Source organism: Ursus arctos, unplaced genomic scaffold, assembly GCF_023065955.2.
Source record: "Ursus arctos isolate Adak ecotype North America unplaced genomic scaffold, UrsArc2.0 scaffold_13, whole genome shotgun sequence".
Lineage (NCBI taxonomy): Eukaryota > Metazoa > Chordata > Mammalia > Carnivora > Ursidae > Ursus > Ursus arctos.
The window spans coordinates 15,766,050-15,786,405 of NW_026622797.1; the positions used below are offsets into that span (position 1 = coordinate 15,766,050).

At 44.6% G+C, this 20,356-nt stretch overlaps 1 protein-coding gene across 4 annotated transcripts; it reads right to left on the reverse strand.

Annotated features, from left to right (window-relative positions):
* Nucleotides 1–925: 925 nt before the first annotated feature.
* IYD (iodotyrosine deiodinase) lies at nt 926–20,104 on the reverse strand. Of its 4 annotated transcripts, XM_057310973.1 has the most exons (6): nt 17,973–18,359; nt 11,529–11,650; nt 10,688–10,879; nt 8,036–8,195; nt 4,284–4,440; nt 926–2,517 (listed from the first exon to the last, which is right to left on the reverse strand). In XM_057310973.1, exons 2-6 carry the CDS (start codon nt 11,569–11,571, stop codon nt 2,335–2,337), a joined length of 735 nt encoding a protein of 244 aa, XP_057166956.1. In that variant the 5' UTR covers nt 11,572–11,650; nt 17,973–18,359; the 3' UTR covers nt 926–2,334. The 4 variants fall into 4 exon arrangements, with proteins under 4 accessions (XP_057166956.1, XP_026360829.1, XP_057166957.1 ...); XM_026505044.4 differs by lacking the exons at nt 11,529–11,650; nt 17,973–18,359 and adding an exon at nt 19,768–20,104; XM_057310974.1 differs by lacking the exons at nt 11,529–11,650; nt 17,973–18,359 and adding an exon at nt 18,568–18,832.
* Nucleotides 20,105–20,356: the final 252 nt, after the last annotated feature.

The window sequence follows — 20,356 nt, forward strand, 5'->3', positions numbered from 1 at the left end:
TCGAACAGCCCGGGGGTTAGGGACGCCGAGCGCCCCCCACCACCTCGCACGCCCCAATCCGCAAGTAACTCGTACAACTTTGGATTCCTCCAGAACTTTACTACAGACAGCCGTCTGTTGACAGGAAGCCTTACTGATAGCATAAATACCCGATTAACACGTATTTTGTGCATTCGTGTTTTACACACCGTCGTCTTCCAATCAAGCAAGCCAGAGAAAAGAAAATGTCATTCGGAAAATCGTAAGGAAGAGAAAATACATTGATGGCACTGTCCTCTACTTATCTAAAAAAAAAAAAAAAATCCGAGTTGTTCAAGGGTCGACTGTAATTCCACCCCCCAAAGAGAAAGCTGGCCTTCGTGAATCTACGCCTTTGCACATTTGCTCAGCATCTCTGAGGAACCAGGGCTCTGTTTCTGGGCGCCGGGATCTGGAAGGCTGCAGACCTTGGCAATCTGTTGCCGGAGGGCTCCTAACTCACGTGGCTGGGCTTTCCCTTTCCTCTCAAGTGACTCTGTACTGGAACATGGACTTGGACTCCCACCCCCGGAAGCAAGATTCCCTTGTACATCTCAGCCACCCCTCCCCCCCAGCAGACTGAACTAAAACTGGCACACGGCTCTGGGCTCAACTAGTTTCAAAACATAAGAAACAGAAGTTTATCAATACAACTTCAATTTCATTTGAAGTTTGGCGTCATAACGCCAAAATGTGCTTATTATTCTGATACCTGGAACTCAGAATAGCTTTTCCCTACTAAAAATAATCTGAAATACAATGGTTAGGCGCCCATTCCAGCCCACGTAAGTCTAATAAGGCCACAATGTAGTTAAAACAATGCTCGCTTACAATAACGATTACAGGACAAATACTTGTCACAATACTAATGATATTTTTTTTTAGAAAAAAGAATAGAAACAAAATGTAAGAAAGTTTGCATTTATTAAAATGTGTAACCTTGGGGGAAAGCATGTTTAGAGAAAAATGAAACCATCGATGGAAGATTTTGGAGATTCTAAAGGAAACTTCTAGGTCCTTCAAAGGACTTCAGAGGTGGTTGAGAGCAGAGGTTCTTGTAATATCTAATTGTATTTTAAAGGGGGAAAAAAGTCCTCCTTTTCTTTGACATAGATTCATCACCAGCTCTGACTCTTATCAACAATACTAAGGGCTTTTCCTAGGTTGTGGGACTCACAAGAGGAATGAAAGAAGCGGGAGAGATTTTTCTTGAGGAAGCTGGGTTAAAAAAAAAAAAAGAAAGAAAAAGAAAAAAAGAAAAAGGGTGCTAGGAGGGATAAAGAGGCCAGTAGGATGCTGGGTGAGAACTGATCTGAGCTAAGAGTGTGCCAGTGCGTGCACTGCCCCGGGATGGGAAGGGAGATTGATGGGTGAAAGACGAGGTCTGGAATTCCCAACCTAACACCTCCGTACCCCATCAGTCCCAAACCACTTGACTGCTCTCAGGAGAAAAGGGATAAGTCTTTTGTGGGCTGGAGTAGAAAAGAAGGGAGACACCATCAGTGCTGTGTATGGAAAACAGTTCTGTTTAGGAAAAAGGAACCAAGCCCTGATTTGTAGTATCAATCGATTGCGGTTGTGTAAATACTCCCACCGTGGGCGATTTCCAGCCAGAAATAGTTTAATAACTGGCTCACAAAATTCCTGAATATTTAACAATCCGCTTCCACAAGCTGGGGCGAGCCAGCTCCAACACGCCACTCAGTGGTGCAACTAACCCTTTGTATGTTCAGATGGTTACGGGTCAGAGCCACCTGCTCGAGCATACGCTGTTCTGTTCTGTGATTATGACATTTTATTAAAAAGTGGCGGGATACCCATGAAGTTCAGTAAAAAAGTAAATCCCAAAAGCACATCCTGGCCTAAAAGCCAGCAGAAATCAGAGGGCAGAGGCTATCTGATTAGTCTCAGTTTAAATTCAAGAACGATCACATAGCTGAGTTCTCAGGGCTGTTAAATGTTCTGATGACTCTTTTCTGTCTACCAGCTTTTAAAATGTAAGAGAAAAAAATCACCAGTGACTTTTCTGGAACAATTTTTAAAACTTAAAAACCAGGGCCTCTTCTCAGTGAAAGTTTAATGCATTTCCAGAGTGGATGAGACATGGAAGTACCCATTGCTCTCTTACTGTTCATGTTCACCTAATCACAGTATGGGGAGCAGCGCTTCTCCGACTCCAAGGGCCAGATGACATGGAAAGTTTCTTGAGTGGAGTGGAGTGCTGGACCAAATACCCATGGGAAGAGCAGCCTGCACACCCAAGAGGACAAGAGAGGACCAGGCCACCGTCCGCCAGCATCCCTGCCGGGCTCCTGCTTACACGGTCACCATGATCTGATCCAGAGGTTTCCGTGTTAGATCGGGCACCGTGGCCTCTTCGCTGGGGTACCCCACGGGGAGCAGCATCAGCAGCTTTTCATTTGCAGGGCGGCCCAGGAGCACCCTCAGACGGGGGCCACAGTTGAGTGGAGTGGTAGTGACAGTCACCAGTCCCGCATTCTACAACAGGAGGGGAGAGAATACATTGGCAAGTCAGTGGGCGAAATCACGGCTTTGCCTGTAGCCTGGGGACTGTCCCAGGCTTGTCCCATCCTTTCCTTGAAGCTGGGTAGCAAAGAGGCTGCCAGCCTGGGCAACTGTATCTTGAACCTGACTTGCTCTCCTCAATCTCCTAGTCCCTACATTCTTTTGACCAAACGGGGAGAGGCTTCTTGAAGAAGAAAGTACTAGTCTTATTTTTCACTGATGGTTAAGAAATAGGAATGGTTATTTCATGGGAAGAAATGTGGGGAAACCAGAAATACACCAAAGGAACAGCCCAAAACAAGGGAGTTCCTATGCTTCTATAATCAACAATGCAGGCGAAGCATCATCCCCAGCGGAAAATACCTATGTCCAATCACAGAAGACCCAGTGGCCCAGGGATCCATTCGAGGCGGAGGAATTACTCCATCAACTTCTCCCCAAGCCCCTCCAGGTAATAAACACCTAATAAAAATCATGTGCAGCTTCAAGATGCCTCCCCTGCCGACTATCTCCATCCCCCCCTACTTTCCCATCTGCGTGTTCATTGCTAAGCCTGAGCCAGACAGAAGTTCTGGAACTGACTTTGAGAGTCTTGCAGGAGAGGCTCTTTGGTCCAGTCACTATGTGATCTGTGCAGATGGGGGTTTCAGGAAGATTCCTCTTTCCTCGCTCACAAATAGGAAACCTACACTCAGAATTATGCCTGAGGCGACGCTAGAGGGCAGCAAACTCAACACTAACGTGACAAAGCTGCTGACTCAGAGCTTGGGAAAACTTCTAACTCTGCAGACCTTCCAGCCCTGAGATGAGTGTACGGTGGGGCCATATGGTCCGACCTTGCACATCACTTCCTCTATTGAACCACTCACAGAATCAGGAAGGAAATAAGATGTCACCTCCTCGAGGCCGACTTTTCAAGTAATCTAAAAGCAAATCGGTCTTTTGTGTAACAATGACTGTATTTTGCAAGGTGTTTTCGGCATACACATTTTTCTTGAAGAAGCATATAGGTTTTTGGAATTGATTGTCCCTTGAAAGTATGATCACTCGCTCTTATAATCTTGTTTGCTTCATTTGTTTTATTTGTTTCCTGTCGCTCTCCACCCCTGGACCGCAGTCCCCACCAGAACGTGCACACAGTTCACAAGGCAGCTGTCCCTGGCACCCCCGGGGCCTGTCACATCAAAGGAGCTCACAAACTCTGTGTTGAGTGAATGAACTGAATCACGGAAAAGGTGTACCTCAATCCTGCTTATTTCATGCTTACCATTGCTCTAGTTACTGCATAGATGGAATTTTTTAAAGCACATAGACATCCTTCTCATGCAATATCATGTCAACTCGACTTTCCAGGAAGAGCTCTACGATAGAGTCCTCCTTATAGCTTTGCAATCGTTCCACCGGCTCAGACAACAGTGAGCACAGCTAGGCAGTGTGTCCGCCGAAATCCTTGAAGCTTCCTATCATTGCAGATGAAGGCAAACACAGTGACCATTTTTCTGAGCCTGAGTGATGTTATAAGTGAATTTCTGGAAGAATTCCAGCTTGTTGCACCATTAGACTCACCTATCCAGGTTTCCAGGGTGACTTTTCAGATCAGGCCCCCTTACGTAGGAATTCAACTTTAAAGAAACAACTTCACATCTCTCTAAACTAGAAGCTGAAATGTGTCAATGAGGCTACTGTTTGGCCATCGAGTACTGCGTCTGTCTTCGGGGCAGGGTGGGAAGGACACATACCTGCAGAGCAGCGAGGAGGATGCCGCAAGAAATGGAAACACTGATCTCATTGTAGTAGTGGACCTTCCTTTTGCCATTTGCAGCAAAACCATGTACTTGTTTGAAAATCAGAATCAGAACGGGAGCTGTGTCCAAGTACTCCTTAATCCAATTGGTTCTGAAGGGAAAAAAAGATAATCCAGAGACTATTTGCGCTCAATGAATTTTTTTTTTCTTTTTCACAATCTTGGCTTATTTACATCTAAAATAAAAGCATTTTCTTGGGGCGCCTGGGTGGCTCATTCAGTTGAGCCTCAACCTTGGTTTCAGCTCAGGTCATGATCTCGGTCGGGGTCCTGAGCTCTGTGCTCAGGGGGGAGTCTGCTTGAGGATTTCTCTCCCTTTCCCTCTGCTCCTCCCCACTCTCTCTTAAATAAATAAATCTTTACAAAAAAATAAAATCAAAGCATTTTCTTATCTTTTATATTTCAATTGAGAAAGAGCAGAATGTTTGTTTGTCGTATTCATATTTTTCTGTCTAGGGTCATTCAAACCAATAAACACGTGTTAATAAAGGTATAGTATGGTAAGGCACATGAAATGCTGAAAGATACAAAGATGGATCCCAAAACCCAGAGGGCAATATGTAAAATTTGGCAAACTGAAACCTGGTAAGTGGAATGAAAGAAATGTAAGTCAAGTGCATTAGGAGTCCTCCAAATGAAGTGTTGATATTTTTGAATAAGCAGATTAGAAGAACTCATCCAAAGTCCCCTTGAGATGGGGCACTGAAGACCGGCTGGAAAGGGGGCACTGGGGAGGGCATCCTAGTGCGTCGATGAGTAAAGGCAGAGTCGGGACGGAGGATGTTTGGCAGGCCAGGGAGTTTTCAGAAGCCTGGTAGGCTAGAGGATTGGGTACATGGTGAAGCATGCGTGGGCTGCCAGGTTACATGCTTCGTTTCGTAGGTAATGGAAAGTGACCACAAGCTTCTGAGCAGACGCATCGTGTGATCAGGTCTATTCCTGAAAGAGGCAGATTGGTGTGGGCGAGGGACCAGGAGAATTTGGGGAGGCATAGAGGCTGGAGCTGATAGGTCTGGTACAGGAGCAAAAGAAAAGACAAAGCTGATGATGAGGTTTAACCAAAACCACAGGTGCAGAGGGTGTAATGTCAGCCCAGGTGTGGAGAAAAGGAAGGGAACTTTGTGGGAGTGGGAGATAATTCATGCGAGGTATAAATATTAAGTTTCAATTTCTGCTTTCCAGCTAAGGAGCATATCTTTCTCTATTCCATTAGCTTATCCCATCCATTTGGCAAAAGTTTTATTCCAGCACAGATACTCAAAGTAGTACTCATGAAATGCTATATATTAGAGTTTCTTTTTTTAGGATACAGATACATTAGGTCATTAATTAACAAGAGATGATTTCATTTTAAGCCTAGTTATACTTCACTGTCTTAAAACATACTAAACTCACTTGTGCAGTTTTCTATGGTCCCTCTAACACTCTTAACTTGTACAGGTTACATTTCCAAGGCTACTCTACCATGCTTCAATCGGCCTGGTCACATTGGGCTATTATCAATCCTTTTCTCCTTACAAACAGAGAGAGTGTTCTTGTTTACAAAGAGGATAAACTCTGGAGCTGCTGGGTTTTGCCACGCTGGGCAACCTCCTGAATTCCCATAGCTCAGTTCCTGCACATGTAAAGGGAACTATTATACCCTCACCTCATACAGCTATTGTGAGGGGGAGACTAGTCAAACAGATAAAGTGCCTAGAAAAGAACCTAACCTTGCCCACACCGCTGTGTGTGTGTTAGTATTATTACTACTACTATTATTTTACAATGGATAATTCAAAAAAATGTTTAATGCAAGATGAAGATTAAGCAGTTTACCTTGGTACAAAGGCAGATTAGTAATTTTTAATGATTTTTGTACTTTTTTTTTTGCCTGGACGTACATTAGTATCAAATATTTCTGGTTTGTTCAATTTTACAACAATTTATTATGACATCACATTAAAGCTAATAAAAACACAGCAACAAGACCTATTAAGAGAAGGACAAGTAGCACCTTCTGCCTGGGGTGGGGAGCTTAAACCCACAAACAGAAAAATATAAGGTTCGACAGGTAGGTTGGACCCAGGTTGTGTATTGAGTCTTTAATGACAGCTATTGGTTTCAAAATTGACTCAAACAGGATGTCAAGACATTTGCTCATCTGTGATTCAATTCGACAAACAGTTATTCAATTACCTACTATGCAGCACACTATGCTAGATGGTATAAGACATTTTAAATCTGGACCCCTAGAGTTTTTACGTATATATGTGTGCATACATATTGCCCGCAGAGAAAGTCTATAAGCTTTCTAAAATACGGCCTATAACATGAGAAGAAAAGTAAACCAATAATTAAAAGCTATGTGATAAAATGGCCATTTTAGACGCACAGAAGGTGTATATTTGGTGCTTGGAGCCCAGAGATGAGAGAGTGACTAATTCCGCCTTCGTTGGGAAGAGTGCCAGGGCCTACCAGCATTTTGTAGGCACGGTGCACGGCTAGAGCAGGACATCTGAGGGTAGGAACTCAACTTAAATTTCACCCATCCCAATTTTCCTCATGAATATGCAATAAGATTTTTATATTTATTATTAATATCCTGCACTAGTTTCAGAGCATGGTAATAAGTTACAGCTCCATAAGGCATCCATTTAATTGGGTTTAAATATCTGAGGAAAAATATGTCCTCTGGGGCCAGATAAATGAAACAGGAGCAGAGCCAAGAGGCCCTCTTCCCATCACCCAGTCCCTCCTCCCTAGGGCCTCAATCTCATTGCCCTTTCTTGTCTTACTGGCTTGGGTCACTCTGGGGTGTTGAACAACACCGCAGGACTGGCCACGAAAGGCCCACAGCTGCGAGCCAGAGGTATGAATTCCTCTGTATTCCAAGTGCCAGGGACTAGAGCAATCTTCCTTCCTCAGAAATAAGAGCTAACATCTCTGCCCACTGTCCCTCCTCACACTCAGCCTTGGAGCACACCAGAGGGGAAAGGAAATGGCCGTTACGGGGAGGGCAGTGTTTATAAAGAGGACTCGGTGAGTGACAAGGCTGAGTCTAAACAATGAAAGTGAGTCTTTTAATGACAAAAGTGACTGAGAAGTGATGGAATGCATGTGAGGTATTATGAAGGGTGACTGGCCCTCAGTGGGGAGAGAGGACTCCACAAGTCACTCTTAGGGGTCGCTCCTAGAGGAACTGACAACTCACAGGCCCTACCCTACTGCAAGCAGGCAGTGCATTAAATCTAGTTACAGTGAGTTTCACCACACTTCCTTCCGGGAGACAAGGAAGCCCACACAGTTACTAATGCCTAATAGATAGGACACTTGTACTGAATATCTACTCTTACTAACCATGTACTAACACTAGACCCTGCTTACTGAGGTCACTTGGAAGACAGTATCACGTGAGCAAATGTAATTTACTTCAGTCAGGGTCCTGAGAAATGCTGCACAGCCTTACATTCCAGACGGGAGGAAAGTGAAGTAAGTCCTCAACTTTTTATTTACTGTTACTTGGGTCAAAGCCTATTTATTTACCAAAGACACGTATGGCACTTCCTAGGTGCCGTTACCCTTACGCATGTGGGCAAACACACTTACACATTTCGTTTTCATAATGAAGAAAATCCTAGACATTCCCGTTTTTTCAGATGAGAAAACCAAGCACAGAGAGGTTAATAATTCCATCAACTTCTGTACCTCAGCTTCTTCAGGTCTGTAACCCATTGGCGCCCCATCCTTTTCAAGTAGTTTATTTCCTCCTCCTCCTCAATGATCTCCCGAATCTTGTGTTTCACGTCCAGGTCCTTCACAACCACAAAGGTCCAGGGCTCCGTGTGGGCCCCACTTGGGGCGGTTCCTATCATCCATTAAATTACAATCAGAAATTAAAACACAGGAAAATGTGAGAATGTTCACATGGCTCACATGCTCGGTCAGTTAAGCGTCTGCCTTCAGCTCAGGTCATGATCCCAGGGTCCTGGGGTCAAGCCCCACTTCCGGTTCCCTGCTTGGTGGGGAGTCTGCTTCTCCCTCTGCCCCTACCTTCCCCTCCCCAGCTTGTGCTCTCTCTCTTACTCGCTCTCTCTCGAATAAATAAAATCTTAAAAAAAAAGAATAAATATAATAACTCATACTTGCTCAAAATGAAGTTAGATCACCTGGTGACCGAAGTGCTTGGCCGCAAAGGCTGGGTGCTGCTGCCACTCCGTTTCATTCTGCATCACTTTAGGGGCTACCAAGCAGCTAACTGAGGTCAAGACCAGTGGTTCTAGGGCTATAGGAATTTATCATCACTTCTCTAATTATGTGAGGGAAAACGTTCCTAAGTAACTATACAATGACCACTAAGGGAACCCAGGAGGGAAGTTCTGACAGCCCAAATTTTCCAAAACGTTGTTTGTTTTGATATTCTTGAAACAGGATAAAGTCATGAAGCTTACTGAAAATGATAAACATTTAAATGGTAAAATGGCTTTTAAACACTTATGAAATGGGGCACCTGGGTGGCTCAGTTGGTTAAGCATCTGACTCTTCATTTCGGCTCAGGTCATGAGCTCAGGGTCATGAGATCGAGTCCCACATCCAGCTCCATGCTAAGCTTGAGGTTCTCTCTCTCCCTCTGCTCCTCTCCCCATTCACTCGCTCTCAAAACAAAAACAAAACTCACCCTAAATAAATAAATAAGTAAGTAAATAAATAAATAAATTACTCTTAAATTTTTGGGTACCTGTCTCAGGACTCTGAGTGTGGCACTGTGGGGTTTGTGGTCCTTCTGGGGACACATGAGATCTCCTGGCCCTGGGTGCTCAGTACACGTAGGTCTGTCTTCAGCTCTCATGGGCTATGGAAACCCTCAGCCCACACTTGGGTCAGTCCCAGTGTCCTGGGACAAAGGTTCCTCGTGTATCTCAGTGTCCAAGGAGCTTGAATTCTCTTTCAGATTCCAATCGGGGCCAGCTTCTGATGTGAGTCACCCTGCTGTCCTCGAGATGGCCTGCTGTGCCCAGTGAGAGACCACAGTGACCCATAGGTAGGATATTTCAGAAGGAACTATTCCTTTTTCCTTAGTGAGTAATTTGATGGCATAATCTCTACACCAGGGGGGTTAAAACTGCCTGCTTGGGGGCGCCTGGGTGGCACAGCGGTTAGGCGTCTGCCTTCGGCTCAGGGCGTGATCCCGGCATTATGGGATCGAGCCCCACATCAGGCTCCTCCGCTATGAGCCTGCTTCTTCCTCTCCCACTCCCCCTGCTTGTGTTCCTTCTCTCGCTGGCTGTCTCTCTCTCTGTCAAATAAATAAATAAAATCTTTAAAAAAAAAAAAAAAAAAAAACTGCCTGCTTGATGGGGCTATTGTTGGCCTCCCACCTCCCTGTGGTCGAGAGGGCGTGACTGGATTGCGAAATGCAAGTCAAAAGCTAAACACAAAGCCCACATTTCTGAGCAGATTCCAGTTCCCTTTGTACCCATGTTGTTTGTCACATACGAAATAAATTGTTCCCTGTTTTCGATTATGCCAAATTTATCTGCACATCGTATACACACACATATAGAGATACAGGTATATACACAGAAGGAACTTAGGGACTGCTATTGTTAAATAAAAAACTAGCCAGTGCATTCGTACTCTTAACTGAAATGAAATGCTTTATTCTTGCTTCCTTTCTACTTGAGCAATGGATTCACAATTGCCATGTAATACTTTCTGCAAATGAACTTAAATGTGATTTAGATAGGAATAACACTCCAGTACTCCAATAATACTCAAATAGGGGGAGCTCTCTTACAGCTCCTCCCCGTTTTTCTGCCGTTATTTTATTTTCCTCTGTGGAGATATTAACCTAGGTTGCAAATGGGTTTACCTTGCTGTGGTTTACTTTGCAAATTCATATAGGTAAATGTTGCTAGTTCATTAGAGGATGGTAGTAGAGCATTATGGTGTGTAATCTAAACAATGTGGTTCCAAAAAGAGAAACACATAAATAAACATGAGTGAGTGTGTGTGTGTGTGTGTGTGTGTGTGTGTGTGTGTTTCAAGAGGAGGGGAAAGTAAGGGGATGTTTCTCTTCCAGGGTATAATAGTGTGTTCAGAAATTTTAATTTTTAATAAAAGATCATAAGATTCCGTAATTTCACAAGTTTTAAACTGTTGTAACATCTGCTCGCAGGAAGTTTGTACCAGTCAATAGTTTGTAGACAGTGGAAATCATTATGTTTCTGGCAGCCAGTCAACACCTGGCTTGAGAGATAAATGTTCACTCTGGGCTTTATTCACTGTGTTTGAGCTTTACTGCTCCAGGAGGGTCACTTGCCCCTGACATTCTCAAAGACACAATGTGCCATTACAGACCTGCCGCTTTGATGACATTATCAATGACTTCCATGGGGACTTGCTCATTACTTATGAATCTGACAGACCGTCTTTTATTGAGAAGTTCATAAAATTCCTGGGATCTCTTAACCATTTCCTTTTCAGGATACCGAGTGTGGGAGAATGGAATATGGTCGACACTTTCCTCTGAGTCTTGCCAGTCGTCAGCATCTGCAAATAAGAACAAGAAAGGCAGAGAGTTTGTTTTTTTTTTAAGATTTTATTTATTTATTTGACAGAGAGAGAGACAGCCAGCAAGAGAGGGAACACAAGCAGGGGGAGTGGGAGAGGAAGAAGCAGGCTCTCAGCAGAGGAGCCTGATGTGGGGCTCGATCCCAGGACTCCGGGATCACGCCCTGAGCCGAAGGCAGACGCTTAACGACTGAGCCACCCAGGCGCCCCAAGAAAGGCAGAGAATTAAACGATCTCTCTTGGTCATGAAGGGGAGCAGAATATGTCACCCCAAAATATGCCTTTTTGGTATAAGGATTACATTGAGCTGATAATTTTTTAAGGAACTACAGACACAAGAGAAGTTCTGAAAACCAGAGTAAAAGTTACCTTTTTATAAAGAACATTTACTTTTATAAAGGATATCTCCATTCATGAGTCTTCTCTGTACCAAGAAGAAAAGGATGATTCTCACAAAAAATTCCTATCGATGGAGAAAAAATCTGCACAACAACCTTACCCTTGTTTAAAATACTGTGCTCTTCTTGATAACCTCCTGTTACTGGATCCCCTTCCCCAACATCTTTCTTTTGTTTTTTATTCGAAGATGGTATTTAAGGTGGTGGTTTGGGCCATTTCAAGGACTTACTCGATTTTCCTGGATCTGTCCCATGTATACAAGAGGTATACATATTGTTAAGCTCCTCTTTGTTTTTCTCTTCTTAATCTGTCTCTTATTATGGGGGGGGGGGGGGTGTCTCAGCCAAGAACCTAGAAGGGTAGAGGGAAAATTATTTTTCCTCCTCTATAGCCATAAGGTGGACAATAGGGAGAAGGAAATAAAGTTCTCAAAAATGTCTGCAAAATCATCATTTCATAAGCATCAAGAAAAAAAATGAAAAGAATGGGTCCACAGAATTCCGAACTCTGATCTTGACTATTGGCTGTCCAGATTTCACACTGGTTATAAACCAAGAAGAAGAAAATTTTACCTACACAAAGATGAAGAATGAAAATTTCTATTAATGGTGAACTAGTATATTTGAAACAATATCCCGCTAGCTGAAAACCCCTAAGATCATGAAATAAAGGATCTTTAAAGTCTTTTTAAAAAAATCAATGAATTGCTGACAATATAGTAAGAAATTCCTAGGCCAAAACTGAAGGGAAATATGAGCCTACAGAGGCAAGTTAGCACAGAAGCCACATTTCCTCTGAGAGTACTTGCCAATCTCTATATATTTGAATTTTTATTTTTATAATTTCAGGGATTGTGGGGAATAGAAATCAAAGTCCAGACCCATACACGATGGGAAAGCTAATAAGCTGGGACCCCAAGATTACATCCTTAAAGAAAGCATGAATCATAAATATATCAGGCCCCAAGGGGTTATACCATTTGGTGTGTCCTGCCTCAGACTTGAACTTGGAATTAAGTGGCCCTGCCTGAAAATACCTCCATTGCCTAAGAGAAGCAGGTGCCAATATACAAGTAATTTTAACTACAATTACTAGCAACCCACCAAATACAATCAAGCATAAAAAGAACACATTTTGAGCAAGAAACAACAGAATTAATATTTTAAAATGTCTCCAAATATTGGAATTATCAGACTCAAAAGATAAAACAACTATGATTACTAGGTTTAGAGGGAAAAAAACACAAATCTGTAGGGTACAGGAAAAGATAAAAGGTGACATAGAAAATATGAAAAAATAAAATTCCAGAACTGAAAAATAAAGTAATAGAATTAAGAACTTAATGGATGGATTTAAAACAGGATATACATACCTAAAGAAAAAAAAATAGTGAACTGGAAGATAACTCAGAAGAAAATATCTGGACTAGAGCAAGGAGAAACCAACAGATAGAAAACATAAAACAAAGAGTGAGAAAAAACAAAGCAGGGCGAGGTGTATATTGGAAAGAGACAAAAGTGAAAGAGGAAGAACCATCGAGAAACCACTGTAATAGCCAGGGTGGGATAATGTTGGCCCAGACTAGATGTGCCACAAAAGAATGACAAATTCTTAGAGCATCTTGGAGATACAAATGATGAGACCTGTCAAAGTGTGTGCCTGGGAGTGGTGAGAGAGAGGGACTAAGGATGAGACCCAGGCGTTGGGGCTTTAGCACCTGGGGAGACAGTGGGACCATCTACTGAAATAGAGGATGAGCACTGAACCATCTGGGGGAAGTAGAGGTAGGAGTCACCAGTCCATCACATTTGAGAGGCCTATGAGTTGTTCAAGCAGCGATATCTAGTGTGAAAGTAAAAGTCTGAGTCCAGAAGGTGGGATGTCACTTTGGGTACCCTCACATAAAGATGAGAATGACAACAGGAACAGAAGGAAGAGAGCAAGAGGATCCAGTGCCCGGCCCTGAGGGCCTGGAACATTCCAGGCGGAATTCAGGTAGAGGATTAACTTTCTCCTGCACTTGCATGCATATACTTCACTCCTAGGTCTCTGAGGACCAACCGAGGACGACGGAGGCAAGAGGGAATGACTTCGAACAAAGACAATACCATATCATCAAGTACCTTGGTTTGCTCATCGTTGTTAGTGAGAAAATACCTTATACATTTTACTAGCCAGGGCAGTTTGGGCCCAAACTGTACACATTTAATGAGAAGGCCCAGTTACTCAGTTAAAAGGAAGTGGGGAGTGGCAGCAAACACCGATCAGCTTCCTAGCGATCAATTCTGAACCAAACCCAGGTGTCAGCACTATCAACCCTGAACTTACCCAATGTGTCAATAAAGACTTCCAACACCAGTGATAACTTCTGTATCAATCGTTATGAAGTCTGACAACCTCTGTCCTTAGTAAGCGGTAAATAAGCAAATGCATGAAATGCCTCATTAACTGTTTGAAAGGTAAGTTACCAACTCTTAATATCCATTCAGCATTTGTACAAACTAAAAGCAGCCTAGGTGCATGACCCGGCAGTTTCTGCAGCTTCTAAAGTCCAAGGTAAGCGTTCCCACTGTAGCAGAACGAAGCAGCTGCTGTCTGAACGTTATCAGAGGGCAGGGCAGACAAATGGCCTCATCAACGCTGGGGTGGATTGTCCTGAAAGGCTTGCTCTTCCTGGAGCTTCCCCCAGAGCAGAAGGTCTGCATCTTGTCTGGGGAAAGGGGGGAAGGCAGAGCCAGGCTTGGGGAGAAAGCACTCAGGGAATGGCAGGGCAGTGAACCCATACCAAAGGTACTTTTCTCCTTCCCCTTGACCTCCCGACTGCTCTAAGAGGGAAGAGAACAAGCTCTGTAAACTAGCCGTTGTGCCTCGACACCAGACCAGCCAAACCACTCCGGGGGATTCACTCAAGCATATAACCCATGTATTTCGAAATAAATGCGTGCTATTGCGGTCTACTTTTTGCTACAAATCTGTATTGCCACCCTTGGGGTTTGCTGTCGACACCAAGAACAACTCATCTTTATCATTGCTTTAATGCCAGGGAACCCTAAACTGTACATAATTAGGTTTAACAGCCAGAACGTTCTGGGCCACGTGTATCCTCTAATGTTTAACACAAAGGTGGGTTATTGTTTTTTGGGTTTTTTTGGCTGGATCTCCACATAAGTTGCTTTTGTGTTTTTGCAGTTCTACTTCAAAATCTTTGCAAATGAGCCAAATTTTCTAGCTATGAAGCTAAAAGGCCAATTTGTGTCATGTCATCCTTATTCCCTCCTCAGAATTTTGGGGAACATTAAGGAGTAATATTAATAAGGCTGAGGGTGATACAGCTCTTCCAGGAGACAGATTCTGAAGGTGGGGACAGAGCAAGGTCAGGGCTCAACTCCTGCCCTGAGAACACCTCCTTCCCAACTGCCTAAGCCCTCACTCTGTCTCCACATGGGCCTGTCAGTCATTTGACTCTCTGCAGTATATTTCACTAGCAGCTCCTGAGGTGTGTGGGGTGTGGGGAGTATGGAGGGTGTTCAGATGGAAAGTTCTTGAATAGAGCAATGCTACAGTAGGGGCTCGGGGCAAGCTGCCCCAAAAGGTGCCACCATGGCATATTGATTATTTTGAATTGAAGCTACTTGGGAAATAGCTGGTATAAAAAGGACACTCTGACCCTCCTCTGTCCCCCTGAAAGCAGGAAATAAATCTCTCATGAAAGGTACTCTCCCTGTAGTAGAAAGTAGAGAGAGACCCTTATCACCAGAGACAGGGACTTTAGGGCCAAGAGAGCTGTACAAACAAATCTTGTTACTTTTTACTAATCTACTACCCCAACCCAAGTTCTGTTCAGACTTCCTTCCTAACTGAAGCTCTCAAGCATTTGTTTTCTTTGTCCTATCAATTCCTCACAAATTTATGGTCTCTGTCTAGAATGTATAAAATCTGCCTGCTTTGGTCATTTCTTCGGTGTTCAATTTTATTATTGGGTCTTTGTGCACATGTAATTAATTGTGTTTTTTTCTTCTATTAACCTATCTCTCGTCAATTTAATTCTTAGACCAGCTTGAAGAACCTTGAAGTGTAGAGAGAAATTTTTCTTCCCCTGTGCTATCCTGAATGAATTTGACAGAACTTATTTCTAAGCCCCATCATCTCTTGCGGTATCCAGAGTGCCTTCCCCTTCCCCTCCCCCAACCCTAAGTTGGTCCTTACTCTCCCCTAGGACCCACCCAGACTTGATCTCAAAGACAAGGTCTTCATTCAAGTTCTTTCCCTTTACTGATCTTCTCTCATCTGAGTTTATCCGTCCTTTGCCCAAAAATCTTAAGGCCTTATAAGAGTCTTGGTAAACCAACATTTAAAATTAACCATGTAAAAGTATGAATGGCTGTGGGTGGTGTGTGTGTCAAAGGATAATGAAATGAAAAGACAAAGCCAGATTTATTGCTTCCTGAGAAGCAAAGGAGAGTCTCTGTGAACATAGAAATGCAGCTGACCTTTCATAGTATTTTTGACAGCGGTATGCTGCTAGTAAACCAGCTCTGGGAGAGGGTGGAGAGCGTGATTTACAGCGCTCGCCAAGTTCCACTGTGTAAATACTTTCAGCCAGACCTGACTTCGAGCTGATCATTCAAAATGACCCTCAAAATTCCTGAATATTGAACAATTGGTTCTTGCTTCTCCCATTAGCTAACCATAGCACACCACTTGGTAGGGGAGCTTCCAGTTCAGGGATTGGTGGACTCCCAGAAATGTAATAGGATTAGTATCATCTATAGGGACAGTGTTATTTGTTTGAAACTATTGTTGATTGGTTGGTACTGAAGTGAATTCATCCCTGATTGGCTGGCTTTCAGAAGCAAGGACCTGTCACTGATTGGTCTGCTGGCTAAGCTTTTACTGAGGTGAGTTGTCATTGATCTACTGAACAGATCTGAAACTGGTTCTGACACCTGCTTGTCACCTCAGGTACCTAAAAAACTGTCCTTTCCCAAGTCCGTGGGAACATTTTAATTCTCAGGGGTTACCCACATTAGATAATTTTAACATAAGCCTTTTTTTTTTTAATGGCCAGCCACAAACCTTAAGGATGTTTATTAACTCTACATAGATACACACACACACACACACACACACACACACACACACAGAGGGATGCATTAATTTGTGTGTGAAATTTATAAAAGCATATGTATACACACCCATACATATCTATGTACATATTTCTACCCTTACCACCGAGCATTTTTCTAACACATGGTTTTCCCTTGCTTCTGTTCCCCACTGCCTTTCCTGCTTTCCATTGGTATGATTGAGTTTTCTCCATTTTATCTTTTCTCACCTGGAAGTTACACAGTGTATTAGGTTGAACTATATGAAATTGCTAACACAAGCCTTTCGTGGTACAACTGGGGCCACCAAAATTTCAATTAGGACAATAGTTTTTGGGTGCTCAGTAAAGCTAAGTGAGGACAAATCCTACCAACATTAAAACAAACATATCCTGATGGGATGTGTTCCCTGTATCTTTTTCTCTTATTTCCATTTCCATGAGCTTCCATGAATCAGGCCTGACTAGAATATGTTTGTGCAAGATTTTTGCCTCGTTTTAGGGAGACAATCTAAGGTTTCCTCTTTGTCATTTCTCCTCCTTAGACCACTGCTATAGTTAAACAGGAAACTGAAAAATTAACAGAACACGTGTTTGACCATCCCCAAAGGAAGTCTGTGCCTGATGTCTAGTAAGCATGGCCACTCTGCACCCCTCCCCCATTCCCCAAGCCACCCCCACACGTGCTGATTCTCTGGCCTACGAACCTGAAGTAGGAATTCTTTGTGAGCCAAAGTTGGAGGAAGTTGGATTGGTACCCATTATTTTCCTTAACTCACACTAGAATGGCCTAAATACTTATTTTATTGATTTGTCTCTTAGAATTAACTTTCAACATGGTTTGAATCTGGTATCCATTTGCTGTCATCAAAAACATCTCCATGATTCTTCAGTAACAGAATCCTTTCTCTTATACCCCTTATGCCCGCGCTCAGTCCCCTCTAAACCTGCAGTACCAGCAGTAAATCCTCTCTTAGACCATGTCCACCCATCCAGGGGTTAGGAGCAGGGACTTGGGTGGCAGAGAAGCCTGGGTTTAAATGTTGTGAGACCTCGGCAGGTATCACTTAAGTGAACAACAAAAACTCCAACGAGAGACGGAACTGTCACATTCAGAGCAGAGGAGGCCATGGCTGCTGAGGAGGCCACTAAATATTCAATTTATTCTTCTGTGTGAAGAATAGAGAATAAAGAGGCAGAGGATTTTGCCAAAATGAATAAGCAGGCAGAGAACAGAACCAGACAGGGCCACATAGCTTTGCTCTGTGTTCCCAACCTTCAGGCCCCGCCACCGGCCCCTAGTTCCCCACCTGCCTTACCAATCCTTCCTGTATCCCCCAAACTCTTCAGATTCAGGGACCTTTCCTCAGTGCACACTACCTCCTATCTCTCGAAGCATTTTTAAGCCTGCTGGTCTTCTCCTGCCCCCTCTGTTCTAAGTTATTCTATTAGAAAGGCAGCCTAGCAACTTGCTGTGTGTCTGGACTCCAGAACAGACTGCCGGGTCCCAGCTCTACCACTACCTGCTTGGGAAGGTCACTTAGCGTAGTTGAGCCCCGGTCTCCTTACCTGTAATGTGGGATCATAACAGCGCCCACCTTGTTGTGTCAACGTGAAGACCGAATGGTTTACTATACATCAAATGTGACTGAGTGGACACAGCCCGTGTCTGTAAGAGCCTGTTGTTGTCATTATCTTGGAACTCCTTCCCCAGGTGGTCTTCTCTGTGGCCCCTTTCTCAGCCCACAAGCCCTCTTCTCTGCAGGTGCCCCAGATCTATCCTCGGTCTTCTTGCCAGCAACTCCCCTTAGGAAATTCATCAGTTTTCCCAGTTTCAATATCACCCTGTGCTGGTGAGCGTCCAGTCAGTATCTGTGGAGCCCTCACCTGGACCGCCTGTCCCTGTCCGCTTAGAAGTGTCACCTTCTCAAGTCCAACACGTCTCTGCGTACGGTCAACATCCTCTCTATGGATCCTCTCCCCTCCCCCACATATGATAGCGTCGTTCCGCCTCTCCCAGCCTCCACCTCTCACCCTCCCCTTCTCCCCATATCCAATGTGTTACCAAACCCTGTTGTTACCAAACACTGTTCTCCTTCAACTTTTCCCCGACTCACTCCTTCCTCTGCGTTCCCACTGCCACTGCCACCCAGGCCATCCTTACCAAGGCAGACCATCACACAGCTTCATAACGGATGTCCCTTCGTTCAAGAAAAGTGCTTCTCGACTGGGCAGAATTGCCATTTGGGTGGGATGTCCTTCAGCAAAAGAGTGAGAGGCAGGGCTGCTGAGAGGCTGCCTGGGCTTGAATCCCATGCGGTTCATTTAGCAGTGCTGGCTCCCAGCAGGAGAGCCAGTCGTATACCCCACCCCCCATCCTGACATCAGGGCAGGTCGGAACAGGCGCGCACAGACGTACACACCAACACACCCACACACGTGTCCGAGGGCAGGTGCATCAGTAGTCCAGCTGAGAATCACGGATCCTCTTCCAAATTGAATCCATCCCACAAACCCACCTCAGACGAACCTCAAACGCAGATCACTCCAGCCTCCTCGAGAACCTCTCCCTTCCTGCTCCCTTACCGCCTCTTCATCCTTGGTCAGCCGTGACTGGGCCCATGCTCACCACCCAATTCACTTTCCCCTTTCCCCCCCACACATGTGTCCTCCCATCTTCTCAGCGTCTTTCCCAGGGGTTCCATCCCTGCTCTTACGCTCTTTCTGCTCCTTTTGCCTGAGATGCCTCCTAGCCATAGCTGTCCATGACCTATTAGTCAGCCAGGCATGCCTGTCCTTCCCTGTGGCCCCACCATGCCCTATGCCTCCTTGAAACCCCTGTTGATCAGTTTGGCCCTTCATTCCTTCCTAATTTTGCCTGTTTATTGCCTTGTCCACTAAATTAGACACCCAGCTTTGAGGACACAGCCAACTGGTCTCTAACCCACAGGACCTGGCCCAAGGAAGGGTAGAGAGCCCCTTGACCAATGTCACCTTTTACATTTCCAAGTCCTTGATTCAGACCTGACCACTTCCCCCTTGGCCACCAGCAGCCTGGGATGTCTCCTTCAGAAAGATCTTAACAGCCAGAACAGGACTGGGGCCACAGAAAATGTCAGCCCCTCAACAGTTCTTTGACTCTTTATCCAGAAAACAAGGGGGAGGGGAGTTTGGTGCCAGCAGGTGCCAAACTGACCACCCGAGAGAAATGATCTGTCTCGTTCACACAGTAATTTGCACAGGAGCGGCTGCTGCTGAAACTGGCCCGCATGAGTTTCCTCCTCTCCATAAGCCCTGCTATCAACTGGCGCTCACCGAAACAACACAGAAAGTGGAAGCCAAGCAGCTTTGCCAGCATCCTTACCTTCTTCCACTGGGTGGAGGTCAGAGCTGTCTTTTAGGTCCTCATCCACCCAAGGCCGAGCCTTGGTCCTGGCTCTAGTCTCCCCCTTCCTTCTCTCCATGTTTCCATCAGCATTTTTAAAGATCCAGGCAATCAAAACGCAGACAACTGCTACCAAGACTGGAGTCAGGGAGAACATGGTCCTAAGACTGGCTCCGAACGGTGCGCACTCTTCCCACACGGTATTTAAACAAACAGAGCCGGAACGAGGAATGCTGGGGGTGGGGTGAAGGAAGAGAGAGGTGTGCCGCCGTGGGAGGAACAGGGCGAACTCTCTGACTCTCGGAGGACTTGGCCAATGGGCAAAGATCACAGCGTGTGCACACAGGGTGTGTTGCGGGTTTGGTAATGCACAACTGGGTCTATTCCTTAAAACTGTGCTCAATCAGTATATTCCTGGGCAATAATCGCCAGGATCTGAGTAAACACTAGAATGTACCAGATCTTGCTAACCGTGGTCCAAGGGGTTTGCTTCCTCCTGTATAACTTTTCTGTGACAGCAATGTGTCTTCAACTTGCCTGAAGCTAGGAATCACCTGGGGAACTCGTT